We start from the raw sequence: 22,539 nt of genomic DNA, 5'->3' as shown, positions 1-22,539 counted from the left end.
GGTTATTTCTCAGTACCCCAAATATTATCAGCCCCATCAATCAGGAATGCACAAACGCGGGATGAAACAGACACAGGAGACAGTGTTCCATGTTTAAGCTTTTTCAGCATTTTATTGTTCAACAAGGGTATAACTCAATGCCAGGGATACATTGCCATATGTAAGTTATGGGTTAGGAGGTAAGGAATGTTCAAAAATTGAAAGAAACCGCAACAACATCACCAGCCAGTGATGTCTTCAGTACAGATCAGGAGTAAGAAGGTATTAGCAAATGCATGCACAATACACACAGCCAGTACTTTTCCCCTTAACTGAGAACTAAGTGCAGGTTTTTATTCTCACATTAACTAGCCTGAATACAATACACAATACACAATCAGCCTGAATCAAGAAACATTCATTATATTTCACAGAAAACTGCAGTCACCACATTCAGCATATAGGGATGTCACAATAAACAGCACAGAGTTTCTTCCATCTGATTACAAGCAAATAAAAAACAAAAAGTGAATACACTCTAATTCAGTTTAAGAACATTTAGTCTGTTTGCTAAACTTTTAAGCACTAAGTACCACACTACTGTTCACTGTCGAAGCTTTGTTTTTGTCAGCCAACTGAACACAGATATAGGCCGAAGTCATAATTTCAAAATGGCTAAATATCACTGTCAATTGGAAGCTACAAGGAAGATTTACATCAGGATTCACAGAGTTTGTGAATCGTTTAATGTTACATGGAAAAGAAGGCAGTCACTTTGATAACAGCTTTGTTCATAGTTCATTACAAATGTTTGCGCTTGCTTGTCAGTTAATATGGCATCTGCAAGAATAGCAACTAACAATAAATATATACTATATATATATTTTAGGCTATATATGTTGGTAGCAATATTGGTGTGTGGCAATATATATACATGTAGCATCTGCAAGAACAGTTATTTAGAAATTATTATTTAGAAATAAATACTGTGTGTGTGTGTGTGTGTATGTGTTTGTGTTTGTGTGTGTGTATATATATATATATATATATATATATATATATATATATATATATATGTATGTGTGTGTGTGTGTGTGTGTATGTGTGTGTGTGTAAGGAATAATTGATGACGAGCCGTTGAATTATTAGTATATAATGCACATCCGAGGTGTTGATGTGGGTGTGCATTATTTTCTAATAAGTCATTTATTCCACTTATACTACGGTTACCACCACACCTCAAAACATTGTTCAGATGTTGTACTTCAAGACTTCAGGTTTTGTCCTTAAAATGTTCTTGTTCATAGGATTATATACGTGTCTCATCCCAGGCTTCCATTGATAATTCCAAAATGTCACTTTAGAGCTAGTAATGCCAACCGAAATTTGAGCCACTGATATGCAGACTAACGCAGTTATAAATGCAATCTAATGCAGTTACAGTAATGAGTCTGTGCATCTCTTTCAACTGAGTTCGGTAGAAGCTTCTCTACTAATAGTGAAACTTTAAATTTATCTGCTTCAAGAACAGCGTCCTTATTACCTCACCAGTGAGAACATGTAATGTGGTTGAGCCCTACCTGGAACTAGTTTAGCTTTGAATTTCCCTGAAAATAACTGAATACCTTATAACATTCGTCAGCCAATCATTTTCAATCCTTCAATAGCCCCGTAGTATAAATATATATGCCTGTTTAGGTGAGTATGTGAATAATGTATATGCATTTTCAAAACCGTTTTGAAAGCAAGGACAGACAAAAACCACCTAATTTAGGAATAAATCCTGGCAAGAACAAAGTCGCTGCAGTGCCGAGAACATCCAAAACCTTGCTCGTTGTGGAGGGTTGGGACGTCTCCTGTTTTTCCCAGTTTGATTTTAGGTGGTCAATCTCACTCTGCATCTGAGCAGCCTCCTGCTTAAAGCCCTGCTGCAGAAGAGCTTCCCTTTCCTGCAACACAAACAGGAACTGAATTAAGAAAATCTAACCCTAAACTTGACCATAAGCACATTCAGTAAACTTCATAGAGCAGTTTGTAAACTCAGTTTAAAGGGCTACTCCACCGCAAAATGAAAATTTTGTCATTAATCACTTACCCCATGTCGTTCCAAACCCGTAAAAGCTTCGTTCATCTTCAGAACACAATTTAAGATATTCTGGGTGAAAACCGGAAGGCTTAAGACTGTCCCATAGACTGCCAAGTAAATAACAGTGTCAAGGTCCAGGAAAGTATGAAAAGCATCGTCAGAATAGTCCATCTGCCATCAGTGATTCAACTATAACGTTTTGAAGTGTCAAGAATACTTTTTGTACGCGAAGAAAACAAATTCCAAACAACAATTCCTTTCCTCTGTGTCTCTCCAAATCAGCATAGCGCCATTTTGACAAATCTGAGCAGTACACAGGTGGCATATGCACTTCTGTGTCAGTCGCACTGCGCTGATGCACTGTTTTCTTTCAAATCAAAGTGTAAATACACATAAAAAACGTATCCTTGTGGCACGGCTGATACAGAAGAGCATGACACTTGACACTGTTATTTATTTGGCAGTCTATGGGACAGTCTCAAGCCTTCCAGTTTTCATACAAAATATCTTAAATTGTGTTCCGAAGACGAACTAAGCTTTTCCGGTTTGGAACAACATAGGGGTAAGTGATTAATGCCAAAATTTTCATTTTGCGGTGGAGTATCCCTTTAACATCTAATCAAGCATGTCAAAAACATTTCCAAGTTAAATTGTTCCTGAGAATCATGCATATTCTACATATTCTGCATAGAAACACTTTCTACAAACACATTACTTCTTACATTTGTTTATTTTGTACACACTGAAGAATCACTGGTGTAGAAAAATTTTCACTCAGAAACTGATACTAAATTTTACAGTTACAAAGACCTAGAAAGTTCTTGTAAAACACATTCCAGTAATTTTTCATTCTTCAAAAAAAAAAAAAAAAAAAAAAAAAAATCACTTGTACAGTGTATTTGCATCTAAAGACAGCATGACTTAATATATTTGCTGAAATGCTGCTAAATTTAATCCTTTCTTCCCTTTATTCAACGTAGTGCTGACATTATATTTATATCAGTAAAACATACAATGAATATTCCTCTAACTTTGAGCACTACTGCAGTTAATTTAGGCCAAAGAGCTTAATGTACACAAGACTCCATTCATACCTTTAGTAAATAATTTTTAAAATGTTAGGATTCAACTTTATAAATCTCCCATATTACATTGATTTGCATACCAAATTGATTCTTACATCGATTTGCACACCAGACTGTGATTAGTGTTTTCTTTAAATCTAGCCACACAATTTTCACTTTAAAGCACAACATTAATCATGTGAGAGTTTTTAGAGGAAGCATCCCTTTTTACAGTACCTTTAGTTTTGCCTCCAGGACTCGATCATTGTCTCTCCTCATTCTCTCCTGGTCTCTCTTCATCTGACTAATGATCTGATTCACATGCTCATCGTGGGTTCTTTGCATGTCTTTAAATGCCTGTTCCTGTAATTGGTTCTGTTCCTCTATGCTTCTTTTTTGCTGTTCTAGGATCTCACTCTTTAATCTCTGCACTGTATAAAGAAAGAGAAAGGTTAGTCTGCTCACTCAGTCAGATCTATCAATTAGACATATCTGTGTAGGTACAATCAATCAATCAATCAATCACAAATTCTGTAGGTTATTGTTCATTCTCTGATTGAAGTCATTGTACTGTATCATTAAGAGGCTTGATTGATAGAAATGTATGCAGGTGATTTGAATTGTACCCTCTTTCTCCTGTTCCGCTGTGGTAAGAGATTGGTCAGCATGTAGAATCAAATTTCCAGCCTCTTCCTTTGCTTTCAAAAACTTGCTCAACACGTCCTTGCTCTGTGGAAGAAAAAAAAAACACATTTCTAATTATTAAAAATATTTTTTTAAATGAGCTGTTTTGTAGCAAATCATACTTAATTGAACAGTTCACCAAAATATATAAAAAAGATTATAATATATTAACAATCACATTGCGACAAACCAACACAGTGTTAAAGAGGAATGTTGATGCTGCTACTTTACATGAAATAACAGTTCATAGTTATCATGGCTACCTGCCACGCTCCAAAAGTACTATTAAAGTTCCCCAGATGATGTGTGTACTATATTCCATATTTTGTGAAGCATATCATCAGATAACTTGAAATATAAGAACAAGTCCATTAGTTATATGGACAACTTCCACTGTGTTTCTTTTGCTTTTTATTCAAACTTGACAGCACTAATCATTGCAAACTATTGTTTGGATAAAAAGTATCATGCACATACCTCAGAATTTCTCATTTTGTGATTCACATAAAAATAACTACAGCACACAGATTTGGAACTACCTGGGAGTGAGTAAGTGTTTCAGTTTCATGATTGTTATCATGTCCTAATTATCATATTATCATCTTTATCAGCATTATGGATGTTGATTGGTGATGATATGTGACCCTCCAGAAAAATTAAATTCACAATAAAAGCATGCGTGTGTGAACTACCGTTATTTGTGAGAGTGTTTTTTCTCTGTAGTCATTGGTCAGCTGTGTGAGTGTGTCTCTGTACTCTCCGTATCCTCCAGGTTTCAGGTATGATCCATCGGAAATGCTTTTTTCCAGCTTGTCAAACACCTCACGCAGAACTTCCTCACACTGAATGAGAGACGCTTGATAATTCTGCTGGCACATATCTTGATATTCCTCAAGAATCTTCCCCTAAATCATGATAAGCATTGAGAGAGCGCAAAACTGTTTATACTTTCATTGGTTATAAAGACAGAATATTGCACATGGATTGAATCTCCTTTACTTGAATCTGTGCACATATTCACTATAATAAATACAAGTGCAACACTATTTTTTCTAAGTTTTGAAGGGCCATACTTTAAAACCCTTTTAATTAATTACTTTTAATGCATTACATTTATTCTAAATGTACAAGATCATTCAGTTTAATATGATGTAGTGTTTATTATAAGTACATTTAGTTCATAGTGCAAGTATGCAAATTAGGACACCGTTTCAAGTTGATCTCTCCATGTCTATGTTTTGTTTGTCAGCAGGTACTGTACCATGAGCTCTTTTTGGTAGATTTGGTCAATGTCATTGAAGGACGTGGTGATGAAAACTTCAATGGCCTTCTTCTCTGCAATTTTGTGGATGTCGGACAGCTCTTCTAAGTGCATAGGGAGCTGAGCAATGCTTAGCATCTCGTTCATGTAGAACTTCATGGCCTGTTCCACTGCACAGACATTCTGGATCTTAGCCAGAGACACAACTGCATTCTCCAAACATGGAACCTTACCACTGCGGATCGCCTCCACGTAAACATCAGCAAGATTACCTAGAGCTGTCAGGAAACACAAATCCATAGTTCAGTCAATTGTCTGTTCTTTTATACACAGTCCATTGATCGATGGTTCTCAGAAGAGATTTACTGTTGTAAATTCTTTCTCTTTAGGAGATTTTGTGAAGGCACACACCTGTTCCAGTAATTGTACGGCCTCCATTGACAGTTTTTGGCTCTGCATTGTTGTAGATGTAACAACAGAAGGTGTTTGCCTGCTCAAGGAACTCTGAATCCAGTTCTTTCTTGGTCAGTTCCTCCATTCTTCTCATGTTTTGCGTACTAGCTGGCCGAGGGAACACAAAGCACTTCCTCACGGCAAAGAAATTGCGCAGACAGCGACGGGGCAGGTTATACCTGTCAATCTGACGTGAGTAACCTAAAAATAAGATAATTATGGAATCATAAGATATTAAAGTAATAAGCCCCAAAGACGCCGTTAATGTAAAAGAAAAAAAAATAGTTGTTCTAAATTCACTGTAAATCACAGCTTCACTTGGCTTATTGCTTTTAGAAAACCATTACCACCAACACATATATTAAAGGCAAAATATATGTATTAATATGTTACTGGTAATGGTATGCTTAATAAAATCGTTTCACTCAGAATGAAGGACCGAAACTATATTTTATTAATTATATTATATTTTCTAAACTGTATATATGACACTATGAGTGCCAATTTACTGTATGCAATGGACCCTTTAATGTTATACCTAGTAAAAATACTTGTTCCTATTCCATTTTAATGTGCAGAGACAAGTTTAAGTAGGCCATTGTAGGTTGATTGGCACTTTGAAAATTGCTTTTTATTTCAGCAACCTACTGTATATAACAACATAGCAACATAACAACATTGGCTCAGCTGCATGAGTTTGGCGTTTTTCCCAAATAATGAAAGATGTCACATTTTGAAAACTTGTTTGGAGACAGTCATTATGTATGCAATTATGATGAGTGTTTCACTAGACTAGCATCATATAATTTACCGTAATTTATTTTAATGTTTTTTAACAGGACAAAAATAGTCTGTGATAGCATTTTTGTACTGTATGTTTAGTGTCAACTCTTTTTTTTTCACCTGGTTTTAATTCCAGTGCACTTTCCAGATACTCGTCTGATGTTATTGGTTTATCCTCCTTTATCAGTTGCAGAGTGAAGTCGCGAACAGCCCAGACAAATGATGGAAAAACACTCATGAAATCTGTCGACCCGTCCTCGTCTTGACTCACTTCTGCCTTCACACGAATGTTCTCTGTCAGCTCTGTAACGTAGCTACATTCAGCACTGTTCAGGAGGAATAACCGTGCTGCTATTTATTAACTGTGTTTATAAAGTGTTTACTCTTAATATATCATATGTGTGTGAGAAGGATACTGCAGCTTTTCCAGTGCCATGTTGTCAATGACCCCTAAGCTGTTGTACACTAGAGTACTGCTGAGAAGAACTGCCAGACAGAAGATCCATGTGTCATGTTTCTCATCCCCCTAAAATATTAAAAGTATGTGAGTGCCAGTAGGTGGCCACTTATTTACATTTAGAAGCAAAATGCCATTCAGTTTAGAACTTATATGTAAAGTCCAAATAATTATGTGCAGTGACTCTTCTCACCTGGTGATTAATTAATGGAAAGTGAAAGCACAAAACAAGGTGATGGTAGATTTTTATTCCTATAGAGATCACATTGCTATGGATACTGTGTGGTTTTCCTCCTCACCTTCTCCACGTCACCAAGTCCCTCTGTGTCCAGCAGCACCAATGTGTGTCCTTTTTTTTTAGGGTGAGGGACACACCACATCCAGATGCCTTTGGTCTTTGATTCAATAGTGTTGCCAAGAGCAAATCCTGAGACAATCGCATTATTAAAGTCAATGACAAATAAGAATGTCTAAGATGACAAACAAATATTTTCTTAAAGATCTAGATGCCAGTCCAGAAATTAAGAAATGTAATCTTTGTATTCATGTTTTATATGTCTCGTCAAAGAAAAGCAACTCCAAAAGCAACATGATATCCAATTCCTTGGACCGCACAGGCCGTGACATTAGCGGGGGTGCACAGAAGTATAAGAGGGCACCTGTAATGCACGTTATCAGCTTCTTTGTCTGAAAGAGATGTGAAACAGGCAGGCCCAAGGCATGGCCAGGGGACGCAGTGTCTCGTTCCCTCTTGGGGAACCATGGTTACAGGCATAACCTGAGATGTTCCCCTTCAAGGGAACTCGTACTGCATACTCTAGTGGACACTATGGGGAATGACAATACCCACTATGCCTTTCCTTGGTGTATTGCCTGTCCACTTGCTTAAAAAGCACCAAAAATAGTAGCAAATTTACACCTATTAAAAAAAGGGGGAAGGGATGGGGGGTTACACATCAAATGAAAATACCCTGAAAATACCCTACCCTGCTGCCAGAAATATTAGGTAGGGAAAGAGCTCACAACTCAGGGGTAGACCTTATCGGTACATCTTTGACAGAAATAAACACCACGTAAACACCACGACTTTCTTCTAACATGAGGGGGTTTGGCATCATGGAATATTTGGTTCCAGGTGGAACATTAAAGAATGCGACACACACGTCTCCTGGAAATTCTGTATAATTTAACCAATCCGATAACGACTTCAAAACTCCCGAAGTGTTTCCAATTTTGTGTGCTCTATGCAACAGACGTTCAGCCAACGGGCCATGGGCGTGACGTCTGAGGCTGATGGCATTCCCCATAGTGTCCAGTAGAGGACGCAGTGCGAGATCCCCTCTTCCGTGAGCATCTAACTGCCTCATTATAAAATATAAAAAATATTAATAATTATAAAAAATAAAAATAAAAAAACGGTCCCTTAACTTTCTCTATACTCTTATTGTCCTTTATCCCTTCCTGTGCAAACTTTTACTATCATGAACGATGACTGAAACCTTGTAGCCTATAACGGGCACTTCTTTTTATTGCTTTGGATAAACGCGTCTGCAAAATGAATAAATATGTAAATGTAAATGTGTAAAACGTTTTGTAATGAATGAAAAAATACTGAGTGCACCTGGTAGCCTATCTGAATTGCGTATTCATGCATTTGTTTTTAAATAAACTAATTTTCAGTGAGCATCATTAAGTTTATTCTTATTATTACTGTAATATTTAAACTTTTACTTTAATGTTAATTTATATTTATTGATATTCATCTATTAAATGTACTCATGTTAATGCAGTTACTGTTTTGCACATATTCAGTTATCCTATCCTTATTATCATATCAGCATGCACTGCACACGAGAAAGACTTTCAGCAGTTTCTCTCACCGGACTGTTGTCCAGCCAGGCGGTTCATAAGGTAAGACTTCCCCGTACGGTAGAGTCCCACCACAGACACCACCACCACCGGCTCATTGATCCCATCCAGAATGTCTCTGGCCTCTTTCTTCACGCGCAGCTTCCCATTTTCATCGTTTTCAATGAGACACACTGGAGCTGGCATGCGCCTGCCACACGCCATGATGACACTGCAAAAGAAAACAATAAAACACAACAAAGAAATTCTTGTGATTTCATAGTTATACAAAGAAATATAAAAAATAAAGATTACATTTTGATATTGCCATATTGAAAAGCAGATGGAGAAAATTAGACTGTTTAGCCTACCGTTAGCGAGGTGATTTGTTGTTTTAAGCAGAACGCGTAAACTGTTCTTAAATTCTGAACCGCATTTGCACTAATCCGCTAGTCCGCTCCTCCCGTCTGAAATGTGTTTTACCGGACGCGCTCTCTCTGCTGGCGCCACGACTGAAAGTGAAAGGAATCTGGTTCAGGTCGATCAGTGCAGAGGCTTCTCAGAAATCACCCGTTTAACATAAACAGCTAGGCGCTGGGTGCCATCAGAGTCAGACAATGTTAAATAACCTCTGCTTATCGCTTTTTTAGCAGCCTACAGGAAAAAATGTTTTATATCTAGCATTTAAGAGTAACCTGTTTCTTAAAACGCAATTAACCTACATTCATTCGTATAGAGCTCTACAAACGCTGTATTGCAGACTCATTTATTGAAGTAAAAGGCAGCAATATGTTCCTAAAACACCAGGCTAACTGTGTGCTATCTAATTTTTCTACAATTTTCCCTTTCAAGAAAAAGAAGATTAAAGTTTGGAAACCTCCCACATAATACAGCATACAGCTTTAAAAATGAGAATGAATTTTGAATAAAACTATGAGTAGGCATATACACAATTTAAATTCACATAAGAACTGAAACTATGCTATAAAATTAGAACGGGAAGGGCTTCCATAACAACAACAACAACAACAAAAAAACTAATTAATAGTTATAACTGTGGACTAACATTTCTGTCAAAATAAATAAACTATCATGCACATATTATTCTGCAGAGCCCATGAGCAGGGTTTCAGCTGATGGAGCTGTTTGTTAGCGTGAATTGAATCTAAAAACACTTTCACTTTCAATCAATCTTGTCTCCATTCATTTTTTTAAATTTATTTATTTATTTATTTATTTATTTATTTTTAACTATGAACAGAGTACAAGAAATGGCCACATGTACACTGAAAACCTTGTCATTCTTAAGTAGTGCCATAAATTTATAGACCAAAATGCTACTTTTTCATATGTGTTCTCAGGAATTGCCTATTGGTTTTAGAATAAGGTTTTTTTAATTTATGTGTAAAATAAGGTCTTTGGTGACATGACTTGAAGAAACTTCTACAAAAACTATAGTCATACCACCTTTTTGTTTTCAATGCAGCTTGCTGTGTTGCTACTGGTATGTAAGAACTTAAATGGTTGTCCAGTTTATCAAGTGCATCTTTGTAGTTGTAGTCCTTATACAGTTGGCGGTTTTGCCACAGAAATAGGTTTTGGTAGTATTTTGGCATTTTTTTAAACATGTGATTCAAATATACAGATTATGCTACTTTAAAATCTAAATCAGTTGTAGTTTTTTTTTTTTTTTTTTTCAGAAGTAGTGAAAGTATTTTGAGGCTGCTTAAAAATACCAAGTAGATATTTCTACATTTTCAGCCACTTCAATCAGGAATGTACAGCCACAGTAAGAAACAGACTCGACACAGGAGTGTTCCGTGTTCAAGCTTTTTTCAGAGGTTTATTCAGTACCAAGGATACATTGTCATATATACACAGTCAACCTGAATCAAAAGAATTATTTATTATATTTCACAGAAAACTGCAGTCACCACATTCAGCATACAGGGATGTCAAAATACACAGCATAGCATTTCATCTGATTACAAGAAAACAAAAAAAGTGAATACACTTTAATTGAGTTTAAGAACATTTGGTCTGTTAGATACCACACTATTGTTCACTAACAAAGCTGTTACTGGACACAGATATTGGCCATAATTTCAAAATAATCATTGGAAGGTTCCAAGGAAGTTTACATCAGGATTCAAAGATTTTGTGAATCATTTTAACATAAAATGGAAAACGGCAGTCACTCTGATAACAACTTTGATCATAGTTCATAACATATCTGTAACAAAGTTCATTGTTACGGAAAGAAGGAGGCGGGAACCGGCGAACATTTAAACATAAACCTTTAATTATAAAATAAACACACTGTCATCGCTCTTTCTCTTATCCTTCGGGAGCTCCTCCGTGGGTCTCGAATGTGGCGTGCAGGTGATGTTCATTAGGATTCACGTCACCAGCCTAGTTAAATTCCCACGGCTCTCGAGCTGAGTCGGCCCTGCCCTGCTTGCCACAATACTGTATCCATTTTCAAAACAGTTTTGAAAGCATGGACAGACCAAAACCAACTGCTTTAGGAACAAAACCCGGCAACAAAAAAGTCGCCGCAGTGCCGATACCTTCCACAACCTTGCTTAGTGTGGATTGTTGGGATGTTTCCTGTTTATTCATATCTGCTTCCAGGTTCTCAATTTCTCTCTGCATCCTGGCAGCCTCCTGCTGAAAGTCCTGTTGTAGAAGAGCTTCCCTTTCCTGCAACACAAACAGCAACTGAATTAAAGGGATAGTTCACCCAAAAATGAAAATTATGTCATTAATGACTCACCCTCATGTCGTTCCAAACCCGTAAGACCTCCGTTCATCTTCGGAACACAGTATAAGATATTTTAGATTTAGTCTGAGAGCTTTCTGTCCCTCCATTGAGAATGTATGTACGGTATACTGTCCACTTCCAGAAAGGTAATAAAAACATCTTCAAAGTAGTCCATGTGACATCAGAGGGTCCATTAGAATTTTCTTGAAGCATCGAAAATACATTTTGGTCCAAAAATATCAAAAACTACGACTTTATTCAGCATTGACTTCTCTCCTGGGTCTGTTATGAGCGCGTTCACAACACTGCAGTTTAGTGATATCCGGTTCGCGATTGAATCACTCGATGTAACCGGATCTTCTTGAACCAGTTCACCAAATCGAACTGAATCGTTTGAAACGGTTCGCGTCAACAATAAACATTAATCCACAAATGACTTAAGCTGTTAACTTTTTTAACATGGCTGACACTTCCTCTGAGTTCAAATAAACCAATATCCCGGAGTAATTCATTTACTCAAACAGTACACTGACTGAACCGAGCCAGATAACGAACAAAACATTGACTCGTTCTCGAGTCAAGAACCGGTTGCATCGGTTTTCGGATCACCGGTAGTGATGGGAAGTTTTGTTCTTTTCCGCGAACCGGTTCGTTTTGGACAGTTTGATTCAATAAACCGGTTGAAGAAAACGGTTCACCAGTTCTTTTGCGCTCGACGTAATGACTTCATTGGCGATGATTGCCCTTGATTCAAGCCTTCAGTTTACCCGCGCTCATAACATTAGCACAGAATCAGTTCAGAATCAATCACCAAAAGAACCAGTTCGGTTCAGACGCGCTGTGTGTCAGTCTGAATCACGCATGCGCAGTATCATCAGCTCCTCGGTTCTCGAACCGGATGCGTCCGACAGAAACGGTTCTTGACTCGAGAAGGAGTCAATGTTTCGTTCGTTATCTGGCTCGGCTCGTGTTCATCTTCACTTCTCTCTTCACAGCAGTTCAGTCAGTGTACTGTTTGAGTAAATGAATTACTCCGGGATATTGGTTTATTTGAACTCAGAGGAAGTGTCAGCCATGTTAAAAAAGTTAACAGCTTAAGTCATTTGTGGATTAATGCTTATTGTTTATTCAAACCGTTTCAAACGATTCAGTTCGATTTGGTGAACTGGTTCAAGAAGATCCGGTTACATCGAGTGATTCGTTTGCGAACCGGATATCACTAAACTGCATTGTTGTGAACGCGCTCATAACAGACCCGGGAGAGAAGTCAATGCTGAATAAAGTCGTAGTTTTTGATATTTTTGGACCAAAATGTATTTTCGATGCTTCAAAAAATTCTAACGGACCCTCTGATGTCACATGGACTACTTTGAAGATGTTTTTATTACCTTTCTGGACGTGGACAGTATACCGTACATACATTCTCAATGGAGGAACAGAAAGCTCTCGGACTAAATCTAAAATATCTTATACTGTGTTCCGAAGATGAACGGAGGACTTACGGGTTTGGAACGACATGAGGGTGAGTCATTAATGACATAATTTTCCTTTTTTGGTGAACTATCCCTTTAAGAATGGCTATTCTTAATCTTGACCATAAACAGAGTTTATATTCCAAAAACATTACAATAAATATTCCTCTAACCTTGAGCCAAACATGTACAGATTCCATTGGTATTACAGACTCCATGTACTCCTTTAAGCACAGCATTGAACATGTGACATATCCTGTTTTACCTTCAGTTTTGCTTCCAGGACTTGTTCATTGTCTCTCCTCATTCTCTCCTGCTCTCTCTTCATCTGACTAATGATCTGATTCACATACTCATCGTGGGTTCTTTCCATGTCTTTAAACGCCTGCTTCTGTAACAAGTTCTGTTCCTCTAGACCTCTTTGCCGCTGCTTCAGAATCTCATTCTTTAGGCTTTGCACTGTATTGAAAAAGTGAAAGTTTAGACAATACACAAAACAGGTATTGTAATGAAAGCCTGAATTACTGCTACTAAACAGTATATTAATCATGTATATAAATCTGTTGTTTACTCTTCTGCGCTCTAATTTAAGTCATTGTACTGTCTTGTGTATCATTGAGAGCCTTGATTGATAGAAATGTGTGCAGTTGATTTGAATTGTACCCTCTTTCTCCTGTTCCGCTGCACTGAGAGATTGGTCAGCTTGTAGAATCATATTTCCAGCCTCTTCCTTTGCTCTCAAATAAATACTCAACACTTCCTCACTCTGTGGGGAAAAACACATTTCTAATCATTCAAAACATCAATGGGAGTTTTGTTGTGATTGCAACAAATCATACTTAAAGGAAGGAAATTTTTAATCAAAATTTTAATAATTTACGTGAAAAAACCAACATGGAGTTTATTTTTTTCACAAGGACAGTTGATGCTGCTATTTTCCGTAAAATGACAGTTTGTAGTTACCATGGCTGTCAAGCTCCAAAATGAAAACATTTATTTACCATAAAGTACCATAAATATTGCCCATATGTCTTGTGCACTATATTAAATATCTTCTGAAGCCATATCATATTGAATGTCATCTAATAACTTGGAATATTGCACATCAGTTCATTAGTCATTCATGGTGTTGTTGTTGTGTTTTTTTTCCCTCCAGATTTTAAAGTTCGACAGCTCTGATCATTACAAACAGTTATTTGGATAAAAAGTAACATGAACATTCTTCAGAATTTTTAGTTTTGTGCTTCAAGGAAAATAACAACAGCATATAGATTTGCAAACCTGGGTTAACCCGAGTTAATGTTTTCATTGTTTCAGTTTCACGACTGTTATCACGTCAGCATTAAAGATGTTTATCAGTGCTGTTGTGACCTTCCCAAACAATTAAACGTGAGCAAAAGCATACATGCCTCAAATGTACCATTATTTGTGAGTGTGTTTTTGCTCTGTAGTCACTGGTCAGCTGTGTGAGCATGTCTCTGTACTGTCGGTATCCTCCAGGTTTCAGGTATGATCCATCAGAAAAGCTTTTTTCCAGCTTGCCAAACACCTCTTGCCGAACTTCTTCACACTGAATGCGAGATGCTTCATGATTCTGCTGGCACATATCTTGATATTCATTATGAATCTTCCCCTAAATCATGAGAAGAAATTAGAGATTGAGCAAAACTGTTTACACTTTAATCATAAAGACGGAATATTGTACTTGGATTAAATCTCCATTACTTAAATCTGTGCACATTCACTATAATAAATACAAGTGTAGTGTAAGTTTTCTACGTTTTAAAGGTTCATGCATTTAAATACTTTTAATTAAATGATTTCAATACACTACATGTGCATAAATGTAAAAAAAAAAAGTGACATACAGCCAAGTATGGTGACCCATACTCAGAATTCGTGTTTCATTGAGTTTTTTAATGTGTGTGTTTGTGCATGCATTTTTTTAGATAATATTGCAGATTTTTGCAAAAGAAAAGGAGTCTGTGATAGTTCTCTTTTGATTTTTTTTGATGAGAAATGGTCATAGCATTTTGCAAATTAATGTGTCCAGTTCAATTTAAGCTTTATCGACCGCATTTCTGATGATTTATTTTTATTATTATTATTATTTTTATAACTGATGAAAATATAAAAAATATTTTCTATGCTAATCAACATTTTGCCACTGGTGTTGCTGATTGAGCTTCTCTTGTACTGAACCTGGAACTTTCCTTCTACTACTTCTTACTTGACAACGCCAATAGAAGCACATACTGATTGTGTAATATGTACATTTAGAGCATAGTGGAAGTATGCAAATTAGGACTCAGTATAGTTCAGATAGTCTATGTTTCAAGTTGATCTTTCCATGTTTATCTCTGCTTGTCACTGTTTTCCTGTTTGTCCCTAACTTTGTTTGGTGTGTATGCAGATGGTGTTGTACCATGAGCTCTTTTTGGTAGATTTGGTCAATGTCATTGAAGGACATGGTGATGAAAACTTCAATGGCCTTCTTCTCTGCAATTTTGTGGATGTCAGACAGCTCTTCTGGGCGCATAGGAAGCTGAGCTATGGTGAGCATCTCGTTCACGTAGAACTGCATGACCTTTTCCACTGCACAGACATTCTGGATCTTAGCCAGAGACACAACTGCATTCTCCAGACATGGAACCTTACCACTGCGTATCGCCTCCACATAAACCTCAGAAAGATTACCTAGAGCTGTCAGGAAACACAAATCCATAGTTCAGTCAATTGTATGTTTTTTGGTACACAGTCCATTGATTATTGGTTCTCAAAAGAGATTCACAACTGTCATAAATTTGTTCTGTTGAGGAGATTTTGTGAAGGCACGCACCTGTTCCAGTAACTGTCTGGCCTCCAGTGACGGTTTTTGGCTCTGAATTGTTGTAGATGTAACAACAGAAGTTGTTTGCCTGTTCAAGGAACTCTGAATCCAGTTCTTTCTCGGTCAGTTTCTCCATTTTTCTCATGTTTTGCGTACTAGCTGGCCGAGGGAACACAAAGCACTTCTTCACCGCAAAGAAATGTCGCAAACAACGGCGGGGCAGGTTGTACTGCTCATTCTGAGATGAGCTACCTAAAATAAGATAATTATAGAATCACAATATATAACTGAATATATTATGAGTGCTAATTTACTGTATACAATGGACACTTTTATGTTATACCTAAAACTGTTAAAGGTGCTGTTTTTGAAATGTTATAACATATTCTCCTATCCTATTTTAAGTTTTAGTAGGCCATTTGTAGCTTGATTGGCAGTTTTGAACTTTCAACACTGCTGTTTTCTTTTAGCAACCCATCTATCAGCATTGGCTCAACTCCATTAATTTGAATTGAGAAATCGGTTTTTCAGACAAACCAAAGATCCCATGTTTTGAAAGCAGTCATCATTTCTGCAATTACGACTAGTGAATTTTTGATGTTTTTCAACAAGACAAAAATCATCTGTGATGGCATTTATGCCTGTTAGTAAAAGAGTATGTCCTGTATGTGTTTAATATCAACTTTTTATCTCACCTGGTTTGAGTTTCAATGAGCCCTCCAGATACTCATCTGATGTTATTAGTTTATCCCCCCTTTTCAGTTCCAAAGTAAAGTCACGAACAGCCCAGACAAATGATGGAAAAACACGCATGAAATCTGTCGACCCGTCCTCGTCTTGACTCACTTCTGCTTTCACACGAATGTTCTCCGTCAGCTCTGTAACATAGCTACATTCAGCACTGTTTAGGAGGAATAACACTGGTGCCATTTATTAACTGTGTTTATTAACTATTAACTCTGAATACGTCATATATGTGTGTGTGAAAAGGATACTGCAGCTTTTCCAGTGCCATGTTGTCAATGACCCCTAAGCTGTTGTACACTAGAGTACTGCTGAGAAGAACTGCCAGACAGAAGATCCATGTGTCATGTTTCTCATCCCCCTGAAATATCAAAAGTATGTGAGCACCAGTAAGTGGCCACTTATTAGATTTAGTAGTAAAGGCCATCCATTTTAGAACTGATATGTAAAGTCCTAATAATTGTGTGCAGTTAATCTTCTCATCTAGTGATGGTAGATTTTATTGCTATATAGAGATAACATTGCTATGGATGCTTTGTTTACTTCCTCCTCACCTTCTCCACGTCACCAAGTCCCTCTGTGTCCAGCAGCACCAGAGTGTGTCCTTTTTTATTAGGGTGAGGGACACACCACATCCAGATGCCTTTGGTCTTTGATTCAATAGTGCTGCCGAGAGCAAAGCCTGAGACAATCATATTATTAAAATCAATTACAAATAAGGATGTTCAAAATGACAAACAAATCTTTTAAAATTCCAGACACCAATCCAGAACTGAAGAAATTTTTGTCGGTTTTCTCTGAAAGACATTGCCTATACTATTTCTAAGAAAAGCAACTCCATGATATCCTCTCTGTGACTTCATTATCTTTTTTATGATTGTCACATGCTAACCACATAATATGGTTTCCTGCATGTTGGTAACACAACCTGATTTATATTTTCTCAATATAAAAAATATTTTCTCTATTTCTTCCTCTTTTAAAGAGAATACTGATGGCAAAACTGCTTAATAATTTCAGCTTTCTAGTGCACTTATTTTTTTATTTTTTTTTATTGTTGCTTTGGCAAATATGCCAGTTACCTTGGGCATACTGTACATCAGCACTCAGTGGTGAGAATGCAGCATCATTCTACTTTTTTTAGTTACCGATGACATTATTGAAATGCTTTACTCAGTTGGTCATGATTCTGTGAGCATGATTATGTCAGATAATTGGAGGTTACTGAGATTAAGCGAGTATTAGTCACCTGGTTATACAATCTCAACCACTCCAAGTAAAATAAAACAGGTTTTATTGGCCAATTGTTATGACTGAAGATTCATGTGGGTGTGCACAGGTGTAAACATAAAGAATCTTTATGTGTATATGTATCTTGTGGCTTTATGTGTAAATCATTTTGTATTGAGAAAAACATTTACTGAGTACACATTTAATTAATTTTTTTTCTTCATTACCATCTCAGGACAGATATACCATATTTACTTTGTGCCCCACAAAATAAATTAACAAAATTTTTATTTAAAGCATCTTTTCAGTAAATTATTTTTTGGACACAAAATGAGCATAAATCCTTTATTACTATTTTACCTTTTACTTTATTATTAATTTATAGGCTATTTATTGTTTACATGAACGAAATTATCTCATTTTATGAAGTTGCCGTTTTGCACACATTTAGTTATCGTGTCAGCAGTTTCTTTCACCTGACTGTTGTCCAGCCAGGCGGTTCATAAGGTAAGACTTCCCCGTACGGTAGAGTCCCACCACAGACACCACCACCACCGGCTCATGGATCCCATCCAGAATGTCTTTGGCCTTTTTATTCACATGTAGCTTCCCATTTTCATCGTTTTCAATGAGACACACTGGAGCGGACATGAACCCTCCACACGCCATGACTCTGCGAAAGAAAACACTATGGAGTCAATATAATATCACATATATACGCACAAAAATAAAGTTTTGCAAAGGAAAATAAAGTTTTGCAAACAAAAATTAAAGTATTGAGGAAAATAATTTTGCTTTTTGCAAAAACAAAAATAAAGAATTGCAAAACATAAATGATACCACGCGCGAAAAGCAATGATTTTGCAATACATATTTTTTCCATGGTCATATCTACAATTTTATTTGCAACACTGATTTTTATTTTGCGCGTCAGTCTAGTTTGAGCTTGCGCTGCAGTTTTTCCTGTGCGCTTCATTTTTCTGCGCGTCTCGCTTTGTGACGCTGTTTTGACGTGGGGGGGTGGAGTCAAGGGGCAGGGGCGTGTACAACATGCCTCCCTGGAAGTGACGTCATCGGCCCGGAGACGCAGCTCACTGATCCAGGTACTGTCATGATGAGCAGATGCATGCGAGTGGATCGCTTCCTTTTTATTCACTAGCATTAAAAACATGCATGGTTTCGTTTTATTAACTTTATTAACAAATGTATATGTGTATTAGCAGCGTTTGCTCAAGTTAAAGAAGTTGTTACCATGCACATCTGTTGTTTATTTCTCTCGATGTGCACTCTTTTTACTGGCATAAAGTTGGTTTGACGTTGGACGTTCGATATTCGCAAATCTAGGGACCGTCTCTAAAGTTACATGCGAAACTACTATACACTTCTCTAACGTCATTAGCATGCAAGGAGAATGACTAATAGTCATGAAAACCAACTGTTAACTGTTCATCCAGGTGTCAACTATAATGCACACCTTTTATATTTTTTGATAATTATTAAAATAAACTGTAAATCATATGTAAAATATTGCTACTTTTCATTACCAAATGGACGTAAACACTAATTTAAAGCTCAAAAGCTCAAATGAAAAATAGCAATATTTTACATATGATTTACAGCTTTATTTGAATGATTATTAAAAATATGAACGGTGTGCATTATAGTTGACACGAAGATGAACACTTTACAGTATGTTTTATGAAAGTGAGTCATTCTGTTCAAATGCTATTGAGCTTTAAATTTTGTATTTAAGTGCATTCGGTGATGAAAAGTAGCAATATTTTACATATGCTTTACAGTTTATTTGAATAATTATGAAAAATATGAATGGTGTGCATTATAGTTGACACCTAGATGAACACTTTATAGTATGTTTTTATGAAAGTGAGTCATTCTGTTCAAATGCTATTGAGCTTAAATTATGGCATATTTTAAATTTGAGCCCATTCGGTAATAAAAAGTAGCAATATTTTACATTTGATTTACAGTTTATTTTAATAATTATCAAAAAATATAAAAGGTGTGCATTATAGTTGACACCTGGATGAACAGTTAACAGTTGTTTTCATGACTGTTAGTCATTCTCCTTGCATGCTATTGACGTTAGAGAAGTGGTATAGTAGTTTCGCATGTAACTTTAGAGACGGTCCCTAGATTTGCGAATATCTAAACGTCCAACGTCAAGCCAACTTTATGCCAGTAAAAGAGTGCACATCGAGAGAAATAAAACAACAGATGTGCATGGTAACAACTTCTTTAACTTGAGCAAATGCTGCTAATACACATATACATTTGTTAATAAAGTTAATAAAACAAAACCATGCATGTTTTAATGCTAGTGAATAAAAGGAAGCGATCCACTCGCATGGATCTGCTCATCATGACAGTAAGATAGAAAGTGGAAGTGGTGGAAGTGGCGGAGCGATTAATTGAAGAAGTGAGGAAATGAAGCCCGTTTTTAGCGATTTTTTAGCACTTCCGTTTCTGACGCGCAGACTCAAACTAAACTTGATGACGTCAGCAACCTGTCTGACAGATGTAAATCTTCTAGTAGCTGTGCGTGCAAACTGCCATCGTTAATCTTGCAGAGACGGCGAGCTTGAGCGGGGAGTTCTTTGGCCTGAGTGAGCAGGAGTAAGTATTCTGATTAATTATTTTGTATAGTATTTTAAATGTAACACCAGTACGCCATATCCTCTTGACGTCTCCCCGATTGCCTGCGAGCTTCTCCTCCTGTCTGTACGGTAATTTCTCTACTGTGCGACAGAGAGTCGAGTGGTTATGACGCAATCGTTAGCCTATTTTTACAAAAACTGTTTCTACGGGGCCATAATGTAACATAGAAGGTAATGGAGCCCTTTATACATTGTCGTGTATTTTTAGAAATAAATAATGGACAAATGGAGTCTTTAAACGCCTCAGATGTAAAGTTATTCGCTGTCAAAGTGACGCCAAAATGAATGGGGAGTCAATGGGATGCTAACGCAAGTGAAGTTCTGCTACAAGATGTCGGCACGCAGCCGACTTCAACTTCCGGTCGACTTCCTTCCCCCCTGGACAGTACCTGGATCAGTGAGCTGCGTCTCGAGCCGATGACGTCACTTCCAGGGAGGCATGTTGTACACGCCCCTGCCCCTTGACTCCACCCCCACGTCAAAACAGCGCCACAAAGCGAGACGCGCAGAAAAATGAAGCGCACAGGAAAAACTGCAGCGCAAGCTCAAACTAGACTGACGCGCAAAATAAAATCAGTGTTGCAAATAAAATTGTAGATATGACCATGGAAAATATGTATTGCAAAATCATTGCTTTCGCGCGGTATCATTTATTTTTTTGCAATTCTTTATTTTTGTTTGCAAAAAGAAAAATTATTTTCCTCAATACTTTAATTTTTGTTTGCAAAACTTTATTTTCCTTTGCAAAACTTTATTTTTTTGCGTATATATGTGATATTATATTGACTCCATAAAACACCAACAAAACAAAATAATTAGCCTGTAATTTCATACTTACACACAGGAGAAAAAAAAAAATATATATATAAAACTGAATAATAAGGCAGACGGACCGTTAGCTAAGCGACTTGTTTTAACAGCAGAAAACGTATTCAGTTCTTAAATTCAGAACCGCACAAACTCGATCCTCCGAGGCTCCTTCCGTCTTCTTGTTTTATGAGTCTTTTATCAGACATGCCCTCACACCGCTGCTGGCGAGAGTAAAAGTGAAAGTAAGCTGGTTCGGTTCACTCGAGACAAAGGCTATGGGCTTCCCAGAAATCACCCGTTTAACATAAACAGTTAAACATAGGCTCTGGGTGAGGTGTCACCAGTATCGGACACCGATAAATAACTCAACAGAGTTAGTTTAGGCGCCACGTGAGCCCATTAAAATAATTTCTATTAGAACCGCAGTTTTGCTCTCTGCACATCCAACAGTGTCTATGTGGGGATAAAAAAAATATAAAAGATCCCCCGGGTGATGCTATCCCACCAACCACCAACAAAGCATATAAATAACAAAAATAACAAATAGATAAACATATAATATAACAAAACTAAAAATATTTTTATTACGTAAAATACTGCAACATGACAATACAAACAACAATAAAATCAGAAATGGACTTTACCTGTCAGCGCTCCCGCTTAATAGAGACGGTCTGGGTTTCGTGATCTCGTTCACGCGCCTCATCCGTGCAGGGCTTTTCAGAAAGATCAGCGCGCGTGACAGTATGAGATTAAAACACAGTGTTTTTGCTCAAAACTTACTCTATTGTGACCCTAATACAGATATATTTAATAAACTGATGCATGTATTATGAGACAGAACGCAGAGGTTTAGCTACTGTCTGTCACCGTAATGTGGGAATTATGATTATGCAATACTGACTGATGGATCGGCAGAGAATCGTCTTTTTGTGAGTCATTAAGAAATTATGACTCTATTCTATTTAAATAGGGATGTAACGATTAACTGTGAGCAGATTGAAAATTAATTCAAATAGGCTATGTGACGATTCAAATCGGTTGAGATGCTAAACAAGTCGCGATTCATTTATGGGGTAGGAGTTCATATGAATGCATGTCTGAGGGGAACTTACTGTCTTACTGTATAAGTTTATATGGTATTTTTTTCTTTTCATCTTACCTCTGTATAATGCATATTAAAATTCATAAATGTTTACAGCAGAAACCAAGAAATTGCTGTATGCGCCACCTGCTGGCAGAGAGTGAATCTGCGTCTCATGCAGCTCGTCCGCTGAAGTTTCATGCGGATATTTTTCTGTATAGTTTCACAAAACTAAAGTCAAACCAATCTGTTTTTGCTTCAAAATTTCGAAATTATACAATCTAATTTAAATTAAAAACTGCTCATGTTGCATGT

General features: G+C 36.9%; 2 protein-coding genes across 2 annotated transcripts; both read right to left on the bottom strand.

Moving 5' to 3' along the window:
- Positions 1 to 85: 85 nt before the first annotated feature.
- On the bottom strand, positions 86 to 9,204 carry LOC109103197 (guanylate-binding protein 1-like). The gene is made up of 11 exons (XM_042778032.1): positions 8,987 to 9,204; positions 8,648 to 8,847; positions 7,067 to 7,194; positions 6,727 to 6,836; positions 6,431 to 6,624; positions 5,486 to 5,728; positions 5,075 to 5,352; positions 4,506 to 4,718; positions 3,756 to 3,858; positions 3,367 to 3,560; positions 86 to 1,928 (listed from the first exon to the last, which is right to left on the bottom strand). The coding sequence occupies exons 2-11, from the start codon at positions 8,838 to 8,840 to the stop codon at positions 1,707 to 1,709; spliced, it is 1,878 nt and encodes a 625-aa protein (XP_042633966.1). The 5' UTR covers positions 8,841 to 8,847; positions 8,987 to 9,204; the 3' UTR covers positions 86 to 1,706.
- A 1,227-nt stretch (positions 9,205 to 10,431) lies between these two features.
- LOC109103157 (guanylate-binding protein 1-like) lies at positions 10,432 to 21,378 on the bottom strand. The gene is made up of 11 exons (XM_019116520.2): positions 21,224 to 21,378; positions 18,132 to 18,328; positions 16,980 to 17,107; positions 16,677 to 16,786; positions 16,377 to 16,570; positions 15,691 to 15,933; positions 15,277 to 15,554; positions 14,272 to 14,484; positions 13,515 to 13,617; positions 13,117 to 13,310; positions 10,432 to 11,318 (listed from the first exon to the last, which is right to left on the bottom strand). Exons 2-11 carry the CDS (start codon positions 18,322 to 18,324, stop codon positions 11,097 to 11,099), a joined length of 1,878 nt encoding a protein of 625 aa, XP_018972065.1. The 5' UTR covers positions 18,325 to 18,328; positions 21,224 to 21,378; the 3' UTR covers positions 10,432 to 11,096.
- Positions 21,379 to 22,539: the final 1,161 nt, after the last annotated feature.

This window comes from Cyprinus carpio, chromosome A2 (genome assembly GCF_018340385.1).
Source record: "Cyprinus carpio isolate SPL01 chromosome A2, ASM1834038v1, whole genome shotgun sequence".
NCBI lineage: Eukaryota > Metazoa > Chordata > Actinopteri > Cypriniformes > Cyprinidae > Cyprinus > Cyprinus carpio.
Note: the sequence above shows the minus strand (reverse complement) of the source record. Positions and strands in the feature narration are given on the sequence as shown.